The sequence below is a fragment of the Propithecus coquereli genome, unplaced genomic scaffold, assembly GCF_000956105.1.
Source record: "Propithecus coquereli isolate 6110/MARCELLA unplaced genomic scaffold, Pcoq_1.0 Scaffold355, whole genome shotgun sequence".
NCBI classification, from domain to species: domain Eukaryota; kingdom Metazoa; phylum Chordata; class Mammalia; order Primates; family Indriidae; genus Propithecus; species Propithecus coquereli.
Genome location: NW_012149230.1, coordinates 1,791,937 through 1,819,068, shown reverse-complemented (window position 1 = coordinate 1,819,068; position 27,132 = coordinate 1,791,937). Strand labels below are relative to the sequence as shown.

The 27,132-nt window shown below is 43.8% G+C and overlaps 1 protein-coding gene across 1 annotated transcript in view; it reads left to right on the top strand.

Moving 5' to 3' along the window:
* LOC105816119 (protoheme IX farnesyltransferase, mitochondrial) overlaps positions 1-27,132 on the top strand; it is a 136,181-nt gene that overhangs the window by 104,888 nt on the left and 4,161 nt on the right. The window contains exon 6 of the mRNA XM_012651445.1: positions 15,862-16,094. Within this exon, the coding sequence (XP_012506899.1) occupies positions 15,862-16,094 (233 nt within the window). The remainder of the gene's footprint in view (positions 1-15,861; positions 16,095-27,132) is intronic.

The window sequence follows — 27,132 nt, the reverse complement described above, 5'->3', positions numbered from 1 at the left end:
GTCAAGGCAATGAGAAGGCCATTCTGATGGGAGTGGAGAGAAGGGAGGAGAGAGTTAGCATTCAGATTAGAGAGATGGGTTGTAGACCTTGACAGACGAATAGACTTTGGGTAGGTGGAGAGTGAAGCAAAGACCATGCCAGGCAAGGTGAACATGGTGAGCAAAGGTTGAAAGATGGGAATGCAGGCTATGAGTTTAAGCATAAAAACAGATAATCTGGCTAGACGTAAAGGATTTTTACAAGAGAATAGTAAGGAAATGAAGCTGGAAAGGAGGTTAAGGAAAATGTACAGACCAGACCACATTGTGAGGGCTGTTCTGTAAGAACTGGACTGTGGTCCGTGTTGCTCTGGAGCTCCTAACTAGTATAATAAGGCAAGAAAGAAATAAAAGGCATATGTGTTGGAAAGGAAGAAATAAAACTATTCACAAAAATATGATTGTTTACAAGGAAAGTTCAAACAAATCTGCAGAAAAGCTACTAGAAGTAATATGTGAATTTAGCAAGAGTATGACAAGACACGAGGTCAGTGTGCCAAAATCCACCCTTCCTCAGGGGTTTGTGCAAGAAAATGGCTGTTCTTGGGAAGTGTCAGTGAATGATAGGGCTGTCATCGCTGTTGTTATTCCTTTTTTTAGAATCCTATCCTGGGCATCTCTGGATGTTATGCTCTGTGCTAAATGAAATGCTGGAATATGACCAGCATGACCTGGTCCCTGCCCTCATTATGTTCCAGTAGGGGAGGCAGAACATCAACCAGTGAACAAATAAATTCTAAAAGAGAGTGGCATGAGATAAAGTTGAAAGTAGATCCTGGTAAAGAAGTGTAGCTTGAACTCTGTGTGCAGTGGGAAGCCAGAAATGAGTTGTAAGGATAGGACTGGTGTGATCAGATTTAGATTAAAAGAGCCCCTCAGCTTCCCTGGGGAAAATGGAACACAGAGTCACAGGAGTGAAGAGATACTTGTTACAGGTCCTGGTGGGAGTCGGTGATAGTGTGGACCAGGGTGGTCACAGGAGAGGTGGAGTTCTGCCATCGTCCAGTTCAGAGTCGAGGCTGGCTACCGCTGCCTCCACGTCCAGTTGGGCTGTATCTGCTTTTCCAGGCCTCTTTTCTCCTCGTTTCTGCGGATTGCTGGTCTCCCACAAATTACCTGCCCATCTCTCCCTCCCTGCCTTTGTTGCTGTTCCGTTCTATGTGCCTTCTCCTTTTTTCTCTCTTCCACAACTTCTGTTTGTTCTTTAAGGAATACCTCTCTACCTCTTCTCTGAAATGTTTCCATCTTCTATGGTCTACATGGATCTCCCCCTTCGTTAAATTCTGCAGCTCTTCCCACAGGTGTCACGTACTTCACTCTAAGGGAGACGTTGGAACGTAATCCCAGAGAAGTTGCAGCTCCACTGCTGTGTCGAATCCTCACACCTGCCACCACCAGAAATACATGAGTGTTCGGGCAGGTTGCCGACGCGCGGTGTGAAGACCGAACGGGGTAAACCCTGCAGGGAAGCAGAACCCCTTAGAATTCTCCTCCTCTCCTCTACTGAGAGTCTTCTTAAAGGCAGAATGGTTCGAATGCCCAGCCATCTAAATGTAGGCTTTTCTTTTGTTCCCCCTTTTAATTTAACTCAGTGATTCTCAAACTCTGTTGAACATAGTCATTATTTTCCAGAATTGTGCATACTACCCTTGCGTGTACTTTATGGATGACTTCGGGGGATTTTGAAGGATAATTTTGAGTATAGTATAGTTTTACCCTTAGGGCTGACCTAGATAAACTCAGTAAACTGCAGCTCCACTGTGTTTCAAGAAAATGGAAATGCATACAGTCCTGATACAGCTTTGATTACCAGCCTTAGTACGGCTTGCCTGCTTTTCACTGAACTGCCTTTTATTTGTGTTATTTCAGATGATAGAGAAAGTGACATTGAATACATCTAATAAACAAGGAATAGTAAGATAATTGACTATTTTTTAAATAGTTATAGTAAAAACATTTTACATTTTAGGCAAGATAAAATTTTCTGTAATCTTTTTGAAAATCAAAGGGGAAAACCTTTACAACTAAAATGCCATTTAATGAGAATAAAGCGTATGAAATTACATCATTATTATTTGTTTCATTTTCCCAAGGAGAATACAGAGGATAGTACTTACGTTTTAATTATCTGTCAACTGCCTATATAAAATGCCAGTTCCTTCCAGCGGTAGTCAGCTCTCCAGACAGAGCCGTTCTGCTGTTCTGGTGACATCTGGCACTAGTGCAAGGCAGAACTGTGTTTCCTTGAGAGTGTGCTAAGTATTCACTTTGGCTACTTAGTTCTACTCTGGGAGCAGACACAGAGGAGGAAAGAAAAAGGAAAATGCCAATTCCGTATGTCCAAGGTATCACTCATAGTTTAAAAAAAATGATTGTCTTATCATGTTTTGGAAAATACTACTCTTCCTGTTTTCCTTACTAGTGGAAAGAAAAGGCATTTTTATACTAAGGTGACATGTTTAAATTCATCCTAAAAGTTTCCAAGGACACAAGAAGTTATTAGCTATTTTGATTGTCCATTCCAGAGAACACTGTGGCCTTACAGTAATTGCAGGTGGTTAATAGAAACATCCTTTTGCAGCTTCTATTTACCAAATGTAATTCTTGTGCAAACACTTGACCCCATGGCTTTCTGCTTTTTACTTCAGCCCTGGGGCCTTTATAATAGAATTATTTATCAGAGTCTTTAATGGCTTGGGGGCCACTTGATGAGTTTGAGTACACTGCACATCACATCACTTAGGAAGCATCCCAGATGCATACGGAAAAGTCTGGAGTCACGGTGCATTTGGCTAAAGAGCTCTTGCATCTGCATCTGAGGAAGTCTGGAGGGAAGTGCTGCAGAGGGGTCATAATGGAGCTGTCTTAACCTCTGCTCTCAGCTCCTCGCCAGAGTTTGCCCCTATTAACTTGAAGCCAGACCACTGCATCTGCTCCCTGCAGGCTGAGTGAAAGCACAGCCGCATCACAGCCTAGGGGTTCATGGCTTCTGGTCGTCTGGACGCACATGTTGGTAAGTAGGACTTGTCAAGAGGTAGTTTGTTTCTGACACCTGTGAGCCTCATGTTTGTCTGCCATCTTTATGTCCTCACTAGTAACTCCCTTCCTTCCACCCCTTACGTATCACACAGGTCCCCAGCGCCCTTGAACTGCATCCACTTAATGAAGCCCCGTGTCTCCTTGCAACACTCGTCCTAATTGGATGAAATGGATTTAGTAGTTTCAGGGTGGTCAAGGGGAGGGACAGAAGAAGAGTGATTAAAAGTAAATTCCCAATATTTCCCCTAAGATATACTAAGATATATCTCAGTTATTCTTAGGAGGATACGACCAAGTATTTTGCCCCAGCACGTTGTAGCTGCCGGAATCTAACATCTGTTTTCGGATGTCGTTGGGGGCATTTGGAATCCCTCTTCTTCCTTAGGTCTTCCACACTCTAAGACCTGCAGACCAGCTCAGACTTCTCCCCAAGGGCTCTCCAGCACCTCTTCCGACCCTGCTGCCCCATTGGGACCTTCTCTTCTGACTTAATACTTGGACAGGGGGTCCTTCTGTCCCAGACAGACATCTGCGAAAGCAGCTGCTCCATCAAGTTACTCTTTTCCTCCTCTTTTCATAGCCAGACTTCCTGAAAGAGTGGCTCTCTCACTGCACCAGTCACAGTTCCGCTTCCAGCCTCACTGGTCACCTCTGCTTTTCTCTGTGCTTCTGCTTCAGTTTTCTCTCTCCGTGTGGCTGTTCTGACCTCTCTTCAACTTAAACTGACTCATCATCGAAACTGCAGCCTCAGCCTCAGCCTCTCAGGTCTTCCAGCTGAGTTCTCTGTCCCAGTTCCAAGGCTTTGTGAGAGAAAATTTGATTGCCCAAGCTTGGGCCGGACGGGTCACTCCTAGTCCAGTGCCCTGGGGAAGGGACAAGGGTGTGGGGACAGTTCAGCCTTAGAGGAGGGGATGGCGGGCAAAGCGCCTAAGGCTGCTTCCAGGGCAGCCTCCTCGTGACTATACGATGCACTTGGCCAGATGTCTCAGCTCTGACTCTACTTTGTTACTTTCTAGCTATAATCCGCCTCCACATTCCCAGCATACATACTTTATGTCTAATTCTTTCTGTGTGTTATAGTCAAAGCCCAAGGAAGAGATTCTTCAGTTCAGTATTTACCGAGTCTTACGTTTTGTCTCAGATGTACAGAGGTGTGTTTCCTCTCTCACTCCCCTCCCTGCCGTCGCTGTATTTGGCAGCTCTTCTGTAGGAGTGTTTCCTGGTTCTGTCAGCATTGGTGTTTTCTGTTGTATGTTCTCCTCTAGGTTTTCAGAGAACAGAGAAATACAGATACCTTTAATCTGCCCTCTTTATCAAACTTGAGGTCCTTCAGAGTAAAATTTCTAAGGCATCTTACACATGTATTTTTTTAAAGTGATACCTTTTTTCCTCTTCTATCCTAATTAAAATTAATCTTTCTTAAGAATGTTAAGGTCTAATGTTTCATCTAAATATTTTGCAATTAAATAATTCCCTTCTTTTATTTGATTCATCAAGAATGTATTGGTCACCTGTAATGTATCCACATTGTCAGTTTTGTTTTTATAATGCTCAAAGTTTATAATCTGGGCAAAAAAATTAGCCAGATGCACAAAATGCTTAGTAGACAGGACAAGACAGTCCATAAATATGTATTGAATGAAATGAATAAATTGATACAAACAAGAAGTTCTCCAAGAGGTCAAAGATAGAAATAAGGACAGAGTGGACAATGAAAGCTTCCTATAGGAGGGGGCCTGGGCTGGGCCTTGCTCCTTGTTATTTTGAAAGACATGTATATTTTGATTGTGTCTCCTTTGAATTACCCATTTTCCAGCTTGACGATGCTGACAGGGAAATAATACATGTCAGCATTAGTTTTTCCAACTTAATGAATCAGATGAGAGTGATCCATAACTTGTACGCCTTAGGTGTGGGCTGTAAGCAGGAGAGATTGCATGATAAGAACAGAGCGAAAGGTTATTTACAGAGGATAAATTAAAACACTTGGAATCAGAGTCAGCCACTACCTGGTTTTGAAATGAATGATGAAAATTGAGTTTTAGAAATGAAATGAATGGCTTGTTTAGTTGGCATTATTAACTTAAAGAACCAGGTTTAGCTTAAGTATTATAGGGATTTACAGGAGACATTTTTCAAATTTACTGAAGGTTTTACCAGTAAGCACTTAAGCAAGTGTAAACATTTTGTGGGCTGCAGGGAAGCTGTGAATATTATTCATCACCCAGGCACACTAGTCCAGTAGATAGGTACCCGGCCAGGCGAAAGCCCTGTGGAGTTTCTAAGAATTGTTATGATTAGTCTCTTGGCGTGTATATATTGCTAATGTAATCAGAACATAAACATTTTATAAGTATAGAAATTTCTTTTTTTTTTCTTTTAGTGTTAACCAGTGATTTCAGTGGGAGGAAGAAAGAATTTGGCCTCAATATTAATAATGGTGCTAATGTAGAGAACTTTGTTCTTAAAATAAAATCATTCATTTTTCTGAGCCAGGTATGAAAACAAAAAGTTAGCAGAAAGTTTTTGTACATATCATCATGAGTGGTCATTATAATGAGTAAACAAGAGAAATGCTGGGATTTTCTGAAAGTTACAATTCTTTCTCTCATCATCATGAGAAAAAAGAAAGCATTTATGACTATTTTGAAGCGTTGTGAGCTGTGACAGCAATCCTAGGGGTGGGGGATTCATCAGTTCCTGCGTCCCTTGTTATAACCAGAAAATATCCAGATATGTTATAGGAGCAAACACTTCTTAGGTCTTTCTTTAAGGTCATTTAGTCTAATGTCCCTTCACTTGGATTCCTCTCTTTTCCAGTAAGATGATGTGAAAAGATCAGACATTGATGAAATGCTATTCTTACTGTTCAGTGTTATGTGAGTGGTAGTCTCAGGGTGGTGCTCTCTCTTTGGCATGGTCTGTAAAGGTTCATTTGGGCACCGTTCTTAGGTACAGAGAATATATACGAGTAGTACAGAGTCAACGCACTAAAAAATACAATGTCGTGGGACGGGCAGGTAGGTCAACAGCTCATGTCAGCACAGGGACTGAGAAGTGCTGTGAGGGCCTGATGACAGACCTGGAGACCACCCAGGGGAAGGGGGCGAAGGCAAGTGCTCTTGGACGAGTTTCTTCTTAATGTCTGAGCTGAGTCTTAGAGGATGAATAAGAATTGGCCCCACAAAAGAGACGCAGAAGTATCTGGAGAGAGGGTTCCAGTTCTAGGGCAAAGGAGCTACATGCACCAAGTTAGGTAGACACTTTCTTCACAGAAGAGATCTTTTACCTAGACAAGAGATGGCAAAACAGCAGCCAACAGACCAAATTCTGAAGAGTCATTTTTTGGCTGGCCTGCTGTTCCAGCCTGGTCCCTGTAGATGTCTGTGTTCGCAAACACCATCCTGGACCAAAGACCCTGGTCCCGAGGGGGCGGTGAGGAGATGGAGGCAAAGGTGAGCACCTCAGTCTTGGGGCAGGTGCTCATGCGCAGCTCCCGGGTAGTCTCCAAAGCTGTAGAGACAGACAGTTTTATTTCTCAGCTTCATTTTTTATAAATTGTTTTATTAAAGCTTTTCAAAGACTCTTTAAAATTCATTGACCCTATTTTGTGTAGGTGAACCAAGCTGTTTGTTTTTTTTTTTTTTTAATAGAGTCCTATAAGTTAAAAATAAGGGTGAGGATCAGAGAATTAAACCATCTGGCTGGACCAGGAAAGGTATACGTCTCTCATGGGCAGGGACTAGGTGTTACAGGACGAGAAATGGAAGTATTGGGTAGGTGGTCCCTGCCCTTAAGGAATTTGAGAAACACATTAAGAGATTGGACTACTGTGCTAGAAATTTTTATTTTCATGGATGAGACCGTAGGAATCACCTTTCTTTGAAAATTCCAGGGTCTTTGTATAAATATCATATCCTTAATTTAAGCTGAATTGATGTGGCATAATTCAAGGGTCACCATTTGCTCCTTTTTGAATTTGAAGACTGAATCTCAGAGGTCGACAGTGGGGTAAGATTCATTTCAGTAGTTTTTTGTTTGGTTTGGTTTTTTGGTTTGTTTGTTTTAACAGCCAGTCTTTCTTATCTTCCTCCTAAATGAATAAGATTCTTTCAGTCGGTTTTCAAAAACTCATTCATGTCAGATCTTTTCTGTTTTCTTCCTTGAAAAAAAGTTTTTCTTAATACCAGTTTCCATGGTCTGACTATAATTATGCCAAAAATATTTGTTATTTTTGCATTTCTTGCATTTCTCTTAAACATGTTTTAAAATTTAATTTTCTTTTAAAATAGGTTTTGTGTCCTTACTTTCTTCACAGTTTCCTTAAGCTCTGAATTTACATCATCGTCTGCTACCGTACAGTATCTATAACCTGAGACATGTGAAGAAATAGAAAACTCCTAAATAAGATTCTGGGAAGACATTTGCAAAACAGTTATCCCCAAAAACTCATTTCAAAGCTCAAATGTGGGATTTGTGCAGGAAATTAAAGTTAAATTGGCTTGGTTTGATTAAGGTTTTGGGTTCTGTTTTAAAGAAAGGAAATTTTATTTTGTATTTTAAAAATCATTTATTCTGGAAGAATGACCAAGAAGTATGAAATTAATTTTTGTATAAACCAATTACCTGCAGAACTGCTCAAAATATAAAGCATTCTTGATTTAATATATCATTTCATAGACCTCCCTGACACATTATTTAACAGAAATGCCACATTTCTCCAGGAAGTTATTTAGAAGTCAGGTAATTTAAATTATATTTATTAAGTGCAATAAATAGGCATCAAATTAAAGCTTGTGTTTCTCTTATTTGTTCCTAATTTCTGCAGAAAATTTTACTTTGATAGAGCTGTGTGAGGACTGGTATTTAGTGAAAGCAAAGCAATGTTATGTTTTGAAGAAGAAAACAATAATTCATAGAAACGTGCTGGCAAATCCGCCCCCCCTTCCTTAGTCTATTAGTTTCTTTTCTATGATAGCCTTCGGCAGGAAAGGCAGAAGTAGAAAGAGCCCAGGCAAGGATGTTCGGTAGAAAGAGATCTCAATTTAAAATGTAATTTAGTTTTGTATGTGAGTTTTGAAATAAATCATCATTTAACCCTCAGCATGAACCATGAACCTATTTGCATGAGTGAGTACTTGAATATGAAAGATTTTTTTTAGTTCAGGAAAATTACTGGGTCTTTTCTGCCCACCCCCATCAAATAGTGCTATTTTCCTTATTCATACATTTATTCTGTTATTGAAAATTAGAAATTTTTTGCAATATCACTTGCATTTCTGATCTTTCCTGTAATAAATTCACTCCCGTGAGAACCAATCTGAGATATGAATTCTTCTATTCTTAATAAAGGCCATTACAGCTACTGTTGTAGAGGTGCAAAAGCACCAATATTTTAAAAAAGTGTTTTGTATGTGATCAATCTAGTTTTTTCTGGTACTAGTTTGTTTACATTTTGTAATTTGGTATAGTAAAATTAAATTCTAAATAAAAAGTTATAATTGAAAATAAAAATAATTTTATACCAATGAGTCTTAATACACACCCATATGTCTTCATAAGTTTGAAAAAACAAATCAGGAGAAACAATTTATTGCAAGTTTATCAGCCCCTGCCTCTAGCTCCATTTAAATAGGTTCTTCCTATTTAAATGATTTTGTCTCATCTGTTCTTTTTCTTGTAGCTGATTTTATAATTGGAAAATTCATAATACTTGTGTGTGTTTAATGTCTGTCTTCCTTTCTGAACTTACCCATTTTGTTCCCTGCTGTGTAGTCACACTTAGCATAGTGGCTGACTACATAGGCAATGAGAAATTTCAATGAATTAATGAATGAATCAACAGTGAACACTATGTACTCAGTTAATGAGCACTTTGCTAAGTGCTTTATTGTTTACATCATTGTATTTAATTTTTAAGACAATTCTATGAAGTATCTCTCATTTTACAGATGAAGAAATTAAAGCCAACAGAATAAATAATTTGTTCAAGATCATACAGCTAGGTGTGGTAGAACCCCTGCCTCTGTATGGTCTTGTGATTGAGCCTTTTTGCCTAAGAGAGTTTGACTCAAGTTTCAGTCTTGCCACCAAAAGAGCCCCAACACACCCCTTACTTTACAATGGAGGAAACTAAGGAACAGAAAGGTTAAATTAGTTGCCCACTTTTATATAGCTAGTTAATAACATCAGAGTCAGAACTAGAACTCAGACCACCTGATTCCTATTCAGTATGTTTAGCTATGCTACCATCAGGAAACCAGAATGTAATAATAATACTAATAAAGACTATGAAAGCATTTTTAAAAACATTTTTGTTATGAAAAAGTTCCAACAAATACAATAGTGGAGAACAGTACAGCAAATCCCAACATACCCATGACCCAGAATCAACAGCTGTCAAGACTTTGGCCACACTTGCTTCATCTTGCCCTTAAAGTATTTTTAATGTTCGAAATGCTTGTAGCTATGTGACTGCATTAAATCAAGGTAAACAGTACAGACAGGCCAAGGGTCTCAGGATACACCTGAAGTTCTACTGCTAGTTGATAATAGAGCTGCTTCACAGCCTGTGTTCTTATGCTGGAACACATCAACAGAAATATATCAAAGGACAACGGGAGTAGGTGACGTCCCCAGGCCAGCCTCAGTCGGGCTGGAGTGCAGTGGCTGTTGCTGGCTCAGCATCTGTGGCTTGCCGGGTGGGTCCAGCGTCGCACTGGCAATGGTGCAGCAAGTAGTTCTCAAATTTCAGCGAGCCTCCAGAACACTGGATTTCTAACAAGTTCCCGGGTGGTGCTGCTGCTGCTGCTCCTTAAACCACACTTAAATAGCACCGTGGTGCACAGGGTCTCCCCGGGAATTGCAGCGGGGCCTCTCCCCTAAGGTAACTGAGCCCCGGAAGCCCAAGGAGGCCAGCTTAGCCTTTGTCCTTGTCTCTAGGAACCAGGTGGCAGAGTCACACTTGAAATGGAAGCGAACTGCTAAGGAATTTAAATGATAGGAGCAAAAAGTCTAACGAAAGAAAAAATTAAACAAAAATTTTTAAATAAGGGATAAATGATAAAAGAAATAACTATGTGTGTCTGCATGTCGTGTGTGTCTCCAGGTTCAGGACACTTTCTAAAACCCATCTAGGAATGGGAAGAGCAACGACCGAATGGTATGATTAGGAGAAAGAGTATATAGAATAATCTAAAATAATAAGAACTCAGTTCTTGACAGAATTGCCCTTCAGGTCTTTGAGATTTTAGCTCTGGCCACATTTTATGAGCACAAAGGCAGAAAGTCGTAGTTGTGTTTAACTGAGATGAGAAGTGAACACTCTTCCTTAACCTTTTTCTATCTCAGAATAGATCTCTTTATTAAAAGTTCAATAACTTTAATATTACCATGATATTTAAAAATTTCATGGCAAATCAAACTTAATAACCCAGATACCACTTGATACATTTTCTCTTTATCCCAGAACCATTATATTGCTTGTCCTTCTCCCAGTCACAGTTTTAAGAGTCCCATCTCTTCATTACTGATGTATTTTCATTGTATACAAAGATTCTAACCAAAACCCTATCATTGTGCCTTTGTCTATTTAACTTTTTCCTCTGCCTTACTTCAAACAAGACTTAAGGTAACCCGCAAAGGTATGGAAAATGTGAGAAAAAAGTGAAAAGAAGACTAGGGAGAGACCAAGTAAAGCCAAGAATAATAGAGCTAGACGAGCAAACCCTGATCACCCTCACATCATTAGACCAAGAAGCCATTTGGTGAGAGAGGAGGGCCCACTCTCTGCTGATCTGATTTGCTCCACCAGTACATTTTAGGAAATCTGGAAGATAGATTAAAGGTACAAGCTAGCTGAAGGTCGCTTCTTTCAGCTGAGCATTTGATAGAGTTGTGTGGCAGCGTGCCCACGATTCTTCTTCCTCAAAATGCCTAATGTGAGTTTCGCTTATGAGGTAAACAAATAAATGCTGGTCTATCTTTGCTGACTCTCATATGGCAGGCAGAGTGACCCTTCTGAAAAGCAGATCTCATCATTTTCTTCCTTATTTAAAACACAGAGAAAACTTCCTTGAGTTTGCATTTGCCCAGAGGGCTCTCCCTGTGGCTCTCCCAACTTCTCTGCTCCTAACACCTCCCACCCCTCGTTCTGCACCAGATACAGGAACTTGAACTTGCCTTGCTTCTCCCCTTTGGCCTCACATGCTGTTCCCACTGCTGGACACACTGCTGTCCACCCTTTCTGGCCGTCTTCCATTCTTCAGGTCTCAGTTTAAACAGCTCTTCCTAGAAACATGCCTTTCCACCCTGCAACACGCACACTTAATCAGGTGCTTTCCACTGCCCTGTTTCCTCCGCTGCACCACGCTTGATGGCTCTTGCCTGCGGAACCGGCTGCCCCTCGCCCACAGGACGAGGACTGCGTCTGTCTTGCTCACCACATTACATCCCAGGTCTGTCCTTTTTTTTTTTTTTTTAATTTAATGCTCCCCAGTTGTTTTCATCTCAGGGAATGCAGTAGCCCATTAGGCTGTCTGTACAGTGGTTTAAACTGAAGGAGCTTTTCAGCAGGCAGGAGGCTACTCCCAGCTGACCGCAACCAGAGTAAAGACTCCAGCCGCCCCAGGCCCTCAGCACACCTCAGTAAGCCGTATTATAGCATGTGCCTGCCACACACCAGCTGGGAACTCTGGATGAAATTAATGAACCAACAAATAAGCCTGTTTCCAAGTCATTTTACTTGCATTGAATCTCAGTTTCTCATTTGTAAAATGGGGATAATGCTATCTCAATAAACTTGTTTTGCTTTGTTAATTTTAAAGGTTTTTTTAGAAGCCCATAATACTAAGTTTTCATCTATCCTGTTGGCAAATTTGGGGTTTTGCTTTGCTTTGTTTTTAATGCCATACCCAGCGTTAATACAAGTTTGGGAAGTAGGCCTTCTCACGCGCTGCTGGTGGGATTGTGAGCTAGTGCAGGCCCTGGAGTACAGCCTGGAATACAGTGCGTGTCAAATCCCTGAATAATGTGCATGTCATCTGGCTTAGCAGTTTCACATCCAGGAATTTATCCTCAGAATTTATTCTAATCGGAGCTGTGAACAAAAGTCTGTCCCTGAGATATTCATCCCAATATTATTTCTAATAAAAATGGAAAAATACTCAATGTCCAAAAAAGGTATGTTGTTGAATTAACTGTGGTGTGTCCACAGAATAAGCCACTATGTAACTGTTAATGATGCTGATGTAAAAGAAGTACTTAGCTGGGCACGGTGGCTCATGCTCGTAATTCCAGCACCTTGGGAGGCCGAGGCAGGAGGATCACCTAGTTCAAGACCAGCCTGAGCAACATAACAAGTCCCTGTCTCTACAAAAAATTTTAAAAATAAGCCAGGCTTGGTGGTGCATACCTGTAGGCCCAGCTACTCAGGAGGCTGAGGCAGAAGGATCACTTGACAGGAGTTCGGTGTTACAGTGAGCTCTGATCGTGCCCTGCACTCTGGCCGGGCTGGGCAGAACGGGACTCCATCTCCTAAAAAAAAAAAAAAGAAAGAAAAGAAAGAAAGAAATATTTAATGGCATGGGGAAATTATCAAGGTATATTTAAATAAAGCAGGTAACAAAACCATGATTTAGTATGTTCTCAGTTATTTTTTTAAGTAGATATATAACTGGAAAAAGGCTAGAAAGACATCAACCAGTATATTTCTCTGAGTAACTAATTTAGAATTTCTTCTTTGTGATTTTCTGTAGTTGCAAATGTTTTGGATTTGAATATATGTTACTTTTATAAGTGTTTTAGGAAAAATGAAACATCGCAGGAAAATAAACTTCACACAGTTTGTAATTGGAGTACCTTTGCATAACACCAGAAAGCTCTGAAATCCCTCGATTTTCAGGGGACTCCTTGTGCCGGGAGGGGATGGCTTCCTCTGGTGCTGAGAATGGTCATGGTATCTGGAAAAATATCTTCATTTTTGTTTACATGGCTCGTCAACTTACCCAGTTTTCATTCATGCCCCTGAGCATGTTAGTTTAAACACCAAAATTGAGCCTCATGATTTTCTGTGATTTCAATAGGGGTCAGAAACTAAACTTCCACATAAAATTGCCTATCTCAATAAATTAAATTCATGTGTGCTTTTCTAAAAGGGCTTTTCATAACACTAATACCTTTGAATCCAACTGGCTTCCACAGACCTTGGAGAAAGAATGAACAACCTTCTTTTTTTTTTTTCACACAAGGACCAATTCAGGAAAAATAAAAATGTTTATCAGCCACATTTTTGTCCCACTCAAAGCTAGCTTTTTAGAGGCTCATAGGTCAAAAATAAATCAATAAATAACTCTGTTCTTACAAGTTATGAACTACCTTATTGAAAGAACAACAGTTAGAATATTTGTACTGCTTGATAACCATCTAAATTCTTCTTCTTCGGCATACATGAGATGCAGCAACACAGAGGCATCTTTTAAACTTTGATTTAGGAAGTCACATTGTGTGCTACATTGGGAAGCTGGGTGGTCCCAGGGCACATAATGCATACGACCACCTTGGAGAAATCTGTTCCAGGAGGTGTGGAGGAGCAAACAGGAAACTGAGGGATGGAGGAAATAGAGACAAGGAATGTGTCTAGTTGATTCCATCAGGATGTTTGGCTTTGAGGAATGTTGAAGCAAGTGTTACTGTGAGGGAGGTATGAACAAAGTGATTTATTTGAGATGCAGGTCAGTAGACAGTAGAGATAGAAGAAAGACAGATTGGGGAGATTAAATAAGGGCCAAAGTGGAGAGCTTATCTTTGAAAACAAAGAAGACAGCCTCTTCTCCTGAAATGGGAGAAAAGGAAGGAAGTAAATCCAGGATATTTGTCAGTGTAGTGTAAGAGGGAAGGACATCTGCTAAGGGATATGGGGAGCTAGAGTGAAGCTGGAGCCTTGAGAAGGCGAGAGAGGAGTTAAAACTGTCACTACAAGGAACGAGAATGGAGATCAGCTCCAGCCAAGCACCAGCGCTGCGAAGCCATCCTCTCCAAACGGGCCAGTTGGTGCGATTGCAGGGCTTTCCCCAGCAGGAGTAGAAACGGTGGGTCATTGAGCAGATTCAGAAACGGGAAATGTCAGGGAGGGAACGATGGAAGGACAAAGTAGAATGACAGATGGAGGGGCCAAGTGAGTGTTGTGGCAGTAGTTGACCCTGGGGTTCAGGAGAGGTGGCCCAGAGACAGGTGGGTGGAAACCCACCCCCAGGGTGGGATGTGCACTAAGAAGTCTCTCAGCTGTAGGCCATGGCTCTTCTGTCACAGGCACCTTGACGGCAGCATGTCCCCTGTGTGTTCTTTTTCCATCAAAACTCCCACTGTGTTGGGTCCCATCTTCAGGCAGTGGTCACAGGCCCGGGAGGAAAGAGTCGGTCCTGGCCACCTAGCAGAGTGGGAGCCGGGATCAGGTTCCTTCCAGCCTTCATGCGCTATGGCCCTGACGCCACCTGGTACTGTATTTTCAGCTGCTGGGCTCTCCTGCTCCCCCTGTCCCCCTGCAGCTGAATTCTAACTTGTCATAATTCTACAAGTTAGTGTTTCCCACAGGGGCAGTTCCATAGACACAGGGCTTCTCTCCTGCTGTGGGAACACTGCAGCCTGTGAATAGGGGGGGATTATCTCACGTGTGTGCACATTGGGTAAAGATTGCCTCCCTCAGGGAGTCAGCTGTTGCTAAAACCAGAGCACCTAGAAGCTGCCCGCCAGTGACTCTTGCTTCCCAAGAAGCATGTTGTGGAATCTAATTGAATGGGGTTCCTGAACATCACACAAACATACTTTACTCAGAGGTGGAGTTATGGCTTCTTCAAGGAGAGAGCAGACTTAACCTCCTTAGGTTTCTTAAGAAAGAATAAAAAAACATGCATATAGCAGGAACTAGTAGATCCAATGTATGTAGGCTCTCAAAAAGCCTTTCACAAGTTCCACACAAAGTCTACTTTAAAAAGTGGGCTCTTTGAGAAACAGGCTTATAATCATCATTATCACTGTAGAGTTTTAGTTGACAGTTTTCATTTACATGTGAAGTATTACGAGTCCTCCTCTTCAAAATCCCAAGTCCATAAACCAAGTTATGGCCCTGGCACCAGGCAGCAGCCACCTGGTGCTCACTATGGTCAGGAGCTGGTGCCATGCGCGCCTGTGATTTATTACAGATCCTGTAACGATGGCACCCGCTGAGGCACGCCTTTGTTGTTCATTATTGCTAATCAGGTGATGTTTGAAAATAAAGTATCAATAAATAGGTAGAACTGCTTCCAGAATTAAAATACTATTTTTTGCCTGAATCTTGTATTGAGTATTGTGTTCTAAATTGTTTATTGTAGACTATCCCTTACTTATCATTAACTATAAAATGGAAAACCGTGCAAAGTAGGCATCGTCTCAGTCCTTACTTCAACCATGTGAGGCAGAGTATTAATAATCTCTCTTGTAGAGATGAGCAAAGTGAAGTCTTGGCAGTCTCACAGCCAGGAAGAGACAGAACCTATATTCAAATGCAGGGCACCCTGAGCTACTCCATCCTTCACTTCCGGCTGGCATAATTAAGAGCAGCAGCCAGAGCTCCCAAAACACAACCCTTCCTTATTCTAAGTTTTGTAAAGAGGATTCCCACACCAAGGAAGAAGTCCCTTCCCTGACCAGGTAGATTATTCGTACTTCATTGGCTTTGATTGATTCTCAGCCGTGTGATTAGCTTGAGCTGAAAATGATGGCTTGGTGTTCTCTGCTCTTTTCCAGCCCACTGCTAGCTGTGTCCTTTGCCACTTGTTGTGCTGTCCCAGGAGTTGCCCTTCTGACCTGGGGGGTGAATCCACTCACAGGAGCCCTGGGGGTCTTCAACATTTTCCTGTATACCTGCTGTTATACACCACTGAAGAGGATCAGCATTGCCAACACGTGGGTCGGAGCCGTGGTTGGGGCCATCCCACCTGTCATGGGCTGGACAGCGGCCACTGGCAGCCTGGATGCTGGTGAGTGTCCCTTGGTGTGGAATCTCATGTGAGCAGCCACGAGTCAAGGAGGTGTTTCCTTCCCTGAGCTGCAGTACTTGGTTAGATTCCATTTTATTCCATGCTAATTCTTTTGGCCAACGTGCTGATGTGGCGTTCTGAAATACTGTACGTGCAGAGCTGATGGCAGTCCGTGTCATCGTGGCTGGCAGGTGAACATGGCACATGCTTTCCCTTGAAGGGAATGTCTGAAAGAAAACAAAGGAAAATCAAAGGAAACCCTGAAAATCATGATGAAAATCATAAATCAAGTTAGGACCGACCAATTCACTGGGATGTCCCAGTCCATGGAGGAGGCATGTGGACCTGGCTTCCAGGCTCCTGTCAAAGGGGTGTCACCTTGTTGGCAAACCTCCTTGGTTAGCTCTTTGCTTCCTTAGAACTGGAGTTATTTCCCCCTCTTATGAAAGAACAGATTATTTTCATTAGTTTCTAATTTATTTTTATACGATTTGCTTAAATTGTTCATGCTGTCTACAATAAAACCATTGAAAGATTTCTACATTTTTTTTGGTGGTATGTCACAACTAAATTTGTGGGGTGAAAATAGCTCATTTTTACCATCTGTAAGGGAAGTTTCACAGTCTAATTAGTCAAGTAATTAGTATTTTTGACCAACACTTAGGAAGGAAGTGGTGAGGTTTCCTGCAATATATGTAAGTACATATTTTTCACATGAGAGATCAAAAGGCAGTTGACCATAAACCATTACCCTGTAAGCCACATTTCTGAAACTTTTCATAAAAGCTCTTATACTCCGGTTTGGCAAGCTTACAAATGTGATTACACCTATACCATGATTGTCTCTTAGAATGGTTTAATATCCTGTAAATGTCGGATTTTAATGAAACTACAAATATACTATTCTAAAACTTCTGTGCTCGTTTGCTCTGAGATAAACCTGAAAGCAGAGTCCCGTTGTGTGGGAGGCAGTATCAGCAGAGTGCTTAGAGTGCCCACAGTGGCAGCCCGAGTCCACCCTCTTCAGCTGTGTGCCCTTCACAGCCAGACGTGGCCTCTTTCGGCCCCAGTCTCCTCAACCCCCACATGGGGCTAGTCACGCCTCTCCTTGTGGAGTCACTGCAAGGATGAAATGGATTGTTATATTTAAAGTGCTAGACCGTGGTAAGGGCTCGACTCAGGGTCCACAGTGCTACTGCTATTATTCAGGAGTCTCCTTCCTACTGTGGGGGACTAACCCAGGTCAGGAAGGGTCACGTTTTGTTGGTTTGCAAACTCTGAGCATTTCAGCCTCGTTCCCTGGCTGCTGTTTTGAAGACCATCAGGGGGGCCTCCGGGCTTGGCGGGAAGGAGCGCTGGGTCTGTGGGTGAGGAGAAGGTGGAAAGCCTGGGCTTGGCATCCCTGGGCCTGTTGATGCCTGAGTTTTCACCCTGGTGCGTAGTTTACATGCACAGAGCACACCCGCCAGCTCCCCGTCACACTCCTCCTCCTTAGTTCTGCTCGAGCCCCCAGCCTGACTTGACCCAAATTCCCTCTGTCCTCCCACCTGTCCCCTAACCCAGCTAACCTTTCTCCTCCTGTCGCCCTCCAAGCCTCTGTAGTGATGGCCTAGACGTTCGGGGCGGAGATGATGAAAGAAAGCGAAGGGCCCCTGGGCTGCGGGCTCCAGCGTGCTCCCGCTTCAAGGACGGAGCGCTGCCTCGGCACTTGGAAGCCCATGCTGAGCCGCTGCCTGTCTGTCTGGTGGAGACACCCCGTGCCCCGCCAGGAGTGCCCGAACCCTATTCAGCTTCCTCGAACCTGGCACAAAGAAACAGGACACCAAAACTATCTTTTCTCTCTGGGGAGTCCTAGACAGGGCCAAGTATTAGAGCCTCCGGGACAGGCATCACGGGAGGCTGGTGAGGACAGGCCAATCCAGGCCGTGGAGAACTTGGTCACCACTGTCTTGCAGAGTCTTGCTGAGGCCAGAGGCCCACGTCACACTTCCAGGCAATTTCCTTGTGAAGTGGTTGAGCCTCAGCTTGTGTAGACTAGAGTTGCATACCCAGAGGCCAGAGAGAGACAGAGCTTTGCAGAAGTCCCCAGTTACGAGTGCACATTCGGACAGGAGCCCTTATTTGTTCTGGGACAGTCTGGATTTGGCTAAACTGTTAATAGTCAAAATAAAAAATTTTAAAAAATTGAACATAGTCTTTCTATAATCCAGACTTAACCATTTGTATACAAACTCATTAATGATGGACGGCTATGGGTAGGCCGTTCTTGTTTAGGTAGCAGAATGAAAATATGCATTTGTTTTGGAAAATGAGACCCCTTATCTACCTAAACAGAACTTGGTATAAAACAGAGCAGTCTGAAAGATTTGTATAACCACAAGGAAAAGTCCTCTTGGCAGTTTTTGAGGTTGGCTTTTATTATGTATATCTTTTTTCTTTAAATCTTAAAAGATACATTGCAAGGCACATAATAAAAACATGGTTTACTGCCCCCAGAATCCTAATTTATCACAGATCAAATCAGATGGAACCATATGTCTAAAGCCTTACAAAATTATACAGAAAGAATAATTAATATTACTTTACATAATGCTTTAATTTGATAGAGTAAATTTTAAATAAACAGTAAATATTTGAATGAATGAATCAGCAAATAGGTACCTTCCATTTTACAGATGACAGAGTCTAAGAGAATGTATTGAAGATTTTTATTGCTGGGATTTTAGGAACTGGGTTGAATATGGTTCTGTAGTTTAGTTATCTTCTAGAACTGCACTGTCCAGTATGGTAGCCAGTAGGCACATTTAGCTATTTACACTAAGTAAACGTAAGAACTCAATTCTTCATTCCCACTAGCCATATTTCAAATGTCCAAAGCCACGTGTGGCCAGTAGCTACCATATTAACAGACGTAGAACTTTTCCATTATTACAGAAAGTTCACTTAGATAGTACTGCCTGGAAGGAAAGGTCGATATCCTTATGCGTCTGTGTTCTATCTTCCTTGCAGAAGTATGCACCTTAAATAACAAGGCATTGTGTGAGACTGTACCTGTGGTCTCACTGATGTCTAAAACAGTGGTTCTCAAACTTTAGTGTACATCACAATCACCTGGAGGTGATTCACAGATTCACACAGATTCCAGGGCCCTGCTCCCAGCATTTCTGATTCAGCAGGTCTGGGGTGCGGTCTGAGAATGTTTATTTCTAACGAGTTCCCAGCTGGTGCTGATGCCCCTGCTCAGGGGACCACACTTTAAGAACCACCAATCTGCAAAGACAGAATCAGAAAGAACTCTAGCCATCAGAATACCCTGGAAATACCTAGAGATTTGAGCAGAGGGCCTGGGCAGATGGTATTATTCGAGATGTATTAATTGGGGTCATTTGTAGTATCCACAGAGATGATATCTCTTGTCTGGGTTCTTACCTTAGGGGACACGTGGGTTGGAAAGAGCCCTTCTGAGAAGAAATGCCCAAGAAAGGGATTTTTTTTTCTTCTGTCGTATCTTCAAAGCATTTAATCTTTCAGCCACCAAAGGTTGATCACTTTGGAGAGGCCTGTGAATCAAGAAGTCTTTGGAATACTATGTGAACTATCCTGTTAGTAAGGAAGAGAAAGAGGCCACAGGTGAGGTGGGTACAGATACCAGGAAGCGAGAGAGGCTGGTGACCACCCATCACCTGCACAGCTGGGACTGCGGCCTGCTGGGTTTGCCACCTTTTTAACTGGTCTCCAGAATCACTTCATTGTGCAGGTGTCTGTGTGCTCGGCACTAAAAGATACAAACATAACAAAAACCCAGTGCCTGTTCTCGTGGAAATCACGTCTCGGCATCTCTGGGGAGAGGCAGACAGGCAGTCAGATAACTCAGTGATCTGAGAGCTTCAGCAGGGTTTCTCCAGAGGGCAAACCCTTCACCTCCCTAAATGGGTCCAAGAAGACTTTGGAGAAAGAAGAATGACTTCTGAATTAAGTCATGCCAGTGTAGCTGAGGAGGGGAGTGTGCTCTCGGGAAGAGGGAAGAGCAGTGGAAAGGCTCAGCGGCCTGGAAGCCAGAGAGCAGTAAGTACAGTGCACAGTGGGGACGCGTGCTAAAGTGAGCTGCCCGTGGAGGACTTGTACTTCACTCAAGCATGATAAAGACCCACGGCGCTTGAAGCAGGAAAGCAGCTGGTCACACTTCCAGGGTTATTTCACTGACGTGTGCGGCGGGTTCTCTCATGATGTGGGAAGATCAGCAGGTTGCTGGCATCTGCCTTTACTGTCCTGCCGACTGCGGGTGCCTTCTCTCACCTCCCATCCCCTCCTCCCCTCAGTCCCTTGCCGTGAGGGCTCTTCCTGTCCTAGACCTGCCCCTACCTCCTTTGCCCTCCCTATCAAGATTTCCTCTTTTAGGAATTTAGTGAAGCATCAGTCTGATCATCCTTTGCAAGAGCAACTTGTGAGTACCAGCAAACCTCCAAGTGGGGCAAGGGATGAAGGATACGTGTCTGAAGGGAGGTGTGTCCGATTCATCGTATTCCCTTCCTTGCTCCACCCAGGGAGCCAGGACGTGAAATACCCAGCACCAGCATTTTAGCACCCAGCCCCCGACTGTACGCCTTTGCACAGGCCTTTCCTGGGGCTCAGTCGATGGTAGTCAAGACTGGAGAGGCAGCAGCTCGGCCAGTATTTGAAATGGAAATCCCACGGCCTCGTGTATTAAAGGCCCAAAGAACTATCTGGTTGGGAGGAGGGATATATAAAGGTAAGCAGCCTACTGATCAGAGCGAGCCACGGAGCACGAAAATGTACCTGGTTCAGAAGAACCTCTTCCCCTTGTTGGCAGCTGGACCTTTTTGTGGTTTTGTGGTGGCTGTAGAGCAGGGCCAGATACGACTCCAGAGGGCCTTGAGCACTGAAGAGATTGCGCTGCCTCCCCTCCTCCTGTGAAGACATAAAACATAAAATAAGTATGAGGATGTCCCATGGGGTTCTGATTTTTTTTATCAGATAGTGAGAAGAACTGTTTTAGATGTCCCGGTGGGTGGTGTGGATGCAGAGTAGGTGATCTAGCGTGGGGTGAGTGAGGTAGGGCTGGGGGAGGAGTCCGAGGAAAACTAAACAGATTAGCAGATGGAAATGTAAAAGCTAAACAAATGTGAATTGTTCTTGATATTTGCTATTTTACAGCCGCACAGTGAACTGTAAATAGCTCAGCTTTCCTCTTGGTCACAGGCCGGCAGCTCTCGGCTAATGCTTGCTTCAGAGCTGTGTGGCAGGACACAGGGCCCCGCCCAGACAGCGCTTTGTGGCATGAGATCAAGGCAGCAAGGGCTCTGCAGCCTGGCTGCTTCTGTGCATAGGAAATGACTTTGTTTTACAAAGTCCTCTGTCTGTAAACGTAATCATTGTAATGGGATTTTACCTGTGTCCACTTTCCTCTGTGCCTCAGAGTTAGCCCTTTTCCTCCCACCTGCCTAATTACCTTGCCTTTTCGATTGTTATTATTAAGCTTAACTGCTCCTAGCAGGAAACATTAAAAATGCTTCCCAACTAAAACTCAGGAAGGCAGAATGAGAGGGCTGCTTTTTGGTCCCTGGTCCAGCTAGCTTGTCTTAGGGACTGAAGCGCTTGGTGTGATTCTACACACAGGGTACGGCAGTGACAGAAGTGACCTGCAGGAGCCCTGGGGGGTGGGGAGACTGCAGATAAGTGCCCAGCCACATTCCAGCTCCAAGCAGGCCTGGAGCCACTCGCATTAGGCCTCTCAACAGTGTTTATCTCCAGAGACTATTAGTGTATCTCAGAGGCTTTGGGGTAGACCCCCTCCCCCTCCTTCTTGCCAAGGCCACCTCTCTTTCCCATCACCTTCATTTCTTAGAAAGGCTCAGATCCTTTTTTTTTCATTTTCCTAAATTTGAATAAATCCTGTGTCTCAGGAGTTTATGGCACAGGCCTCTATAATGACCATCTTGTAGAGCTGATTTGTCAATTGCCTTTGGTTTGTAATTCAAATGTTGTGTCGCAAACATTAATTATGTCAGCCAACATTTAGTTACAAATGAAGACTTAGAAATGGGCTCTTATCAGGAAGTGACATTTGGCAGATGGATGGTTTTAGTAACAAAAAAGAGAATGAGTTTTTTTACCCTTAGCTGGTAAACTACAAATGTTAAATACTGTCTCACTTTATTTACCTCCTTTATTCCCAGATGAGAAAGTAGAGTCAAATGGAGGGAATTTATTCTCTCATTCATTCAGCAAATATTTATTGAAGGCTTACTAAGTACCCCATACTGTTTAACCCAAGCACTTTTAAAGATTTTCTTTAAAATACTGCCTCGATTTGAAATCAAACTCGAAAATGAGTACCTGTGTCCATTTGGTTATGAGATTTTGCCATAACTAGCCTTAAAGCTCCAGTGTAAGGTAAATGATATTTTTAAAGACAAAATAAACAAGGAACATTTTCATGGGAATATTAGCAAACAAACAATATTTAGAGCACTATCTTCTCTTCAAAGACCAGAAACAAAGGAACGCACTAGAAATATGTTGCTAGACCCCCGATTGGTGGTATGATTGGAGGCAAACTTTGGTACTACATGTACTCAGGTCTCGTCCGTGGTGCTGCGTTGACTGTAGCTGATCACGAGCGTTTGACAGGGAGCTAACCGGTGCCTTCCTGGGTGGAATGATGGATGGGCCTTGGGAGGGCAGCCTGTGGTAGACCCAGAGCCTGGTGCAGAGTGCTCATTTCATTAGTACTGTTCGACGAATGTATTAATATTTGGGTGATAAAGATGGAAAGACCTTCCAGTGTGAGCTAAGGGAGTAGAGAGCATTTGAATTTCTGAGAGAGTCCATAGATGCTTGAAACTTCCTTCCGGGAAAGTGGCAAGAAGAGAAAAAGGGAGGGGAGCAATTTTTCCAGAGTCAGCTCTGTGTGTGCTTTACTCCCAAGTCTTTCTCTTTAAATGAGACCTCCCCACCGGGACTCTCGGCACAGCAAGGTGAGGGGGGGTCTGGCTCTCTCCCGCCCCCTGCCCTCTCCATTGTTCCTCAGCCACTGCAGAAGAATTCTTCAAGGGCAAGCAGTTATTGCCTACTCTATTTCCTATTTCCAGAGGACTTTTCATCTTCCCTTTCACCGCCCGTGCAGTTGATAAACTGGCCCCACATCCTCTTCCCTTTATGTGCAGTGCCATAGAAGTCTATTGCACTGTCGAGGCTGATCTGTTTCACAAGCCCCTTTGTGTTTACCCTCAAAAGAAAGGCTTTGGAATCTGTGACTTGAAGCTCTGGGTTTGGCTCTGCTTCCCCAGCTAGCCCCCAGTCTGCACAACCTTATCACCCTGAAAGCACAAACAGAGCCAGTCCTAGACTGACAAGCCTCTGAGGGCCACGCTGAGAGAGAAGCCTGTCGTCCTGAGGGGGAGACCTCCCAAACCCAGCGCCAAGGTTCACTGGAGCTGGGGTTCTTTGTCCTTTGCAAGGCCACGTGTGGATGGCAAATGACAATGGGTTTGGGTGGGGGCGGGAAGGTGCCCACTAGGCAGTCGGAGAAGTCACCAAACTCCATTCCAAAGGGAATTTTAACTGACAGAGGCAGAGCTCTAAGCTTGAGGACTTTTGTCTCCATTCTGTTAGGATACCATTTAGCTCGAACGGCCTTCGTTTTGTTTGTCAACAAAGATGGAGGTATGCTGTGGACAAGAGTGTTCCTGGCCATGGGCACAGGTGGAAATGAGTCTGTATGTTACAGAAATATTCGATAGATGTTTTCAGAGAGTTTAAAAATACATGTACCTTCGGAGAGTCACCAGAAAGACATTGGTTAGCCTTGCCTCACCTAATATGTCCCCCTAATCAGAGCAGGGTGCCTTTGGGTAAGGGTTCTCTCTAGCTGTTCTCACTCACACACAGTAGGTGTGCAGTTCTCCGTTTTCTGTGTATGGAGGGAAATCACTGATGCCCTGGACACCTGGCTATCCTGTGGCATCGAGATCTGAGGAAGTTGCTGTACTGTGGAGAATCACACCCACAGATAGGCCTATTTCATAGATTTCCAGTATTTTATATTTTCATAGTCCAGCAAGTATTTGATAACAGAAAAGAACTAGGCATTTATTCCAGATATGATTAAACCAAATATGTACAAAGAGTCTTCAGGGTTAGGTAAGAAAATGGGAAGATAGAAGCAGAAAACTCAGAGACCATCTTCAGGTCTCAGCTTACAAGCCCTTTCTTCCAGGAAGCCTTCCCTGACCTCCTCGAGGCTGAATTAGGTGTTCCTCCTGTGTACTGCCCACACACCCTGCACCTCAGGTGGCCTTCACCATGGGCTGTGATCCCTTTGTGTTGTCTTTCTCCCCGGCCAGACTCCAGCAGAGGACCTTGAGAACAGAGGCTGTGCCTGTCCGTAGTGGGCACACAGTCAAGATTTGTTGTCATAGAAGGTGGGCCCCACGAAAATAGACTGCCTGGGGGAGCGAGGCTGAGGGGATGAACGGAACACTTATCTGGAAGGAAGGTGAGCCCTTTGAATTGGTAAGCTGAGCGTTTTATGTTTACCCCACAAGGAAGGTGAGTTCTAACACAGCCCCGGGACTAATTCAAGTCTTCCTGTACTAGTTCACCTTATCTTGATGAAGAGAGTAATTTGTTTTACATCTTTTATTGGAGGAGAGGCAGTTGAAGCATATCAAGTAGAACTGTGTGTGGGTGGTGGTTTTCTGATTACAATCCATTAAGGCTAGGCTGTGATTTCTAAAGCTCTTTCATTTGTGACATGAGCCAAGCCCACACCCAATTTCCTCTTGCAGAAAGCAGCATGCTACTCTCATGAAAATGATTTTTTAAATTATGTTATTTTAAGCAGAAGCATAACTGAAAAAGTGTATTGAACAAAACAAAATACTCTGGCTAGCATACAAAACGGAGGGCTTTTGAGGAAGACAAGAAAGATTCCACATTTGGGCCTGATATTTTAACCATTTTAAATTTTGTTTTCCAGTGGAGGTTGCTCTTTCTCAGCCATTTCTAGAGCAAAGCAGACACAGAGCGCCGAAGATCTTTTCCCTCCCCCATGTGCAAGTTCTCGCTGACGTTGATTTTCCTGACAAGACAGTTCTTGGTCTTGGCATCCCCAGTGCTGTGGCTGTCTGTCTTTCTGCAAGCCCTTTGGATCTGCTCCACAGACTGTGCTCAAAGCCTCAGGCGGCCTCTGCCCTGAGACTCTAACAACACTTCCTCTTATATGAGTCACTTTAAAATCCAGAGATTACTTTATTTATCCATCAAAATACGAAGAAGTCTACTTCTGTCGCCCTGTAAACTCCTTCACTTGTACCTGGGTGTTCCAGCCTTCCCTCTGTCCTCTTCCCTAAGAGTACTCACTATCAACAAAAACATTGTCTGTCTGTTTGTCATTGAAACAGACCTCTTTTTTAAGTTCTGGAATATGCGTTGTTGCAATTTCTTCTTTCAGCAAGGCTTCCTCCACGCCATTGGCATTTGAGTTTCCAGCCAACAACCCACTGGTGTAGGAATGGTACCAGTTTGAGTCTGTGTATCCAGCAGTGCTCAATACTATCCGGCAAGTTAATTCCTCTTTCTCAGCTGTAGGGTGACGGTCCTAATACCTGTAGGCAGGGTTGTTGTGAGGACTGGAAACCTGTACAGTTCCTCTGTGCCTGGCCAATGACAGCCACAAGGCATTTCAACCGAGATGTCTAAGAGGCACCTCAAACTTAAAATGGCCAAAAATAAAACTTCTCATGTCTGCGCCATGAACACACTCCCCCTGTCTGTGCTTGCTGTTCCCCACCTGAGTGAAAAGGCATCAGCATCTGCTGCCCTCCTCCGTCCCTCGACCCCCAGCCTGCTCTCCCCTGCGCCGGGAGCGGACCCCACTCCTTATCCTGGTCCCCAGATGCCTCGCCAGCCCCATCCTGGAACTCTCCCTCCCTTGCTCCGCTTCCATGCTGTCCCAGAAAGCTGCTGGCACTGGTGGGGGGTCTGACAGAGTTCTGCTTGAGCAAGTTGGGCCACGGCTTAAGTGTCACCTGTAGAAAGTCCTTCTCTGAGCAGTGCTTAGCCTCAGGTCGCCCCTGTCACGTGGGCCCTGTTGTGATTCTCTGCACACTCTCAGCACTGTTCCTTGTGCTTATGTGCGCCCCCTCACCCCGCCCCCAGACTGTAAGCAGGACTTTGTCTTGATTGCGGCCACCTTTCCAGCACCCAGAATTGTGCCTGGCATGGGAGACACCCATCCTCTGTTTGCCACGTGAATAGATTCAACAGCTAATAGCCACTTCTATTATTAGCATTAAAATGTAAGTTTTACATGAAGATACGTATATATGTTATTTATAGATAAGGTTAAAAATGAATTTGGAGGATTTGACAGCAACTCTGTTGAAATGGGGACCTAAAATCAGGTCTTTGTTGTATTTCCTCCCACACTGGAAGACAGAAGGTGCTGACTGGCTTGTGGAAGCCACAGGAAAGTGTCCGTGCGCGTGACAGTGGCCCTGACCCTGCTTCAATCTTCCGCAGACGCACGGTTCCCCTTGATATGCTGCAGCTGCCCTGCCTGACAAATGAAACTCAGAAATGAGCATGCTTCTGCCCGGGACAATGTGAATTAAAGGCCCCATTCTGTCTTTTAGATGACTTGCGGCCTGCCCCCAGCGTCACTCTGCTTCTGCGCTGTTGAGGAACACAGACAGGAGAGAGAGAGAGGAGCTCACTCCTGATTCTCACGCCATGTGCACACACAGGGCCCCTGGGCACCTTAGAGCCCCAGACTTATTTTCCAGAGTGTTCTGCATTATGCGGACTGCTTTCTCTCCCGGTGAGTTCTGCCTTAGCAATAGCCCCCGCTCTTTTTGTGAACATCCCCACAGACCAGGGGCTTAAAAGATCCCCCTGAAATAGGACTGTGGTTACAAATTCTCAACCTCTTCTCCCGCTGTGTAGGACGGCACTTTCCAGAGTAGATGGCACAGTGGATTGGTAAACTCCCAGTTCCCTGCCAGGGACCCCAGGA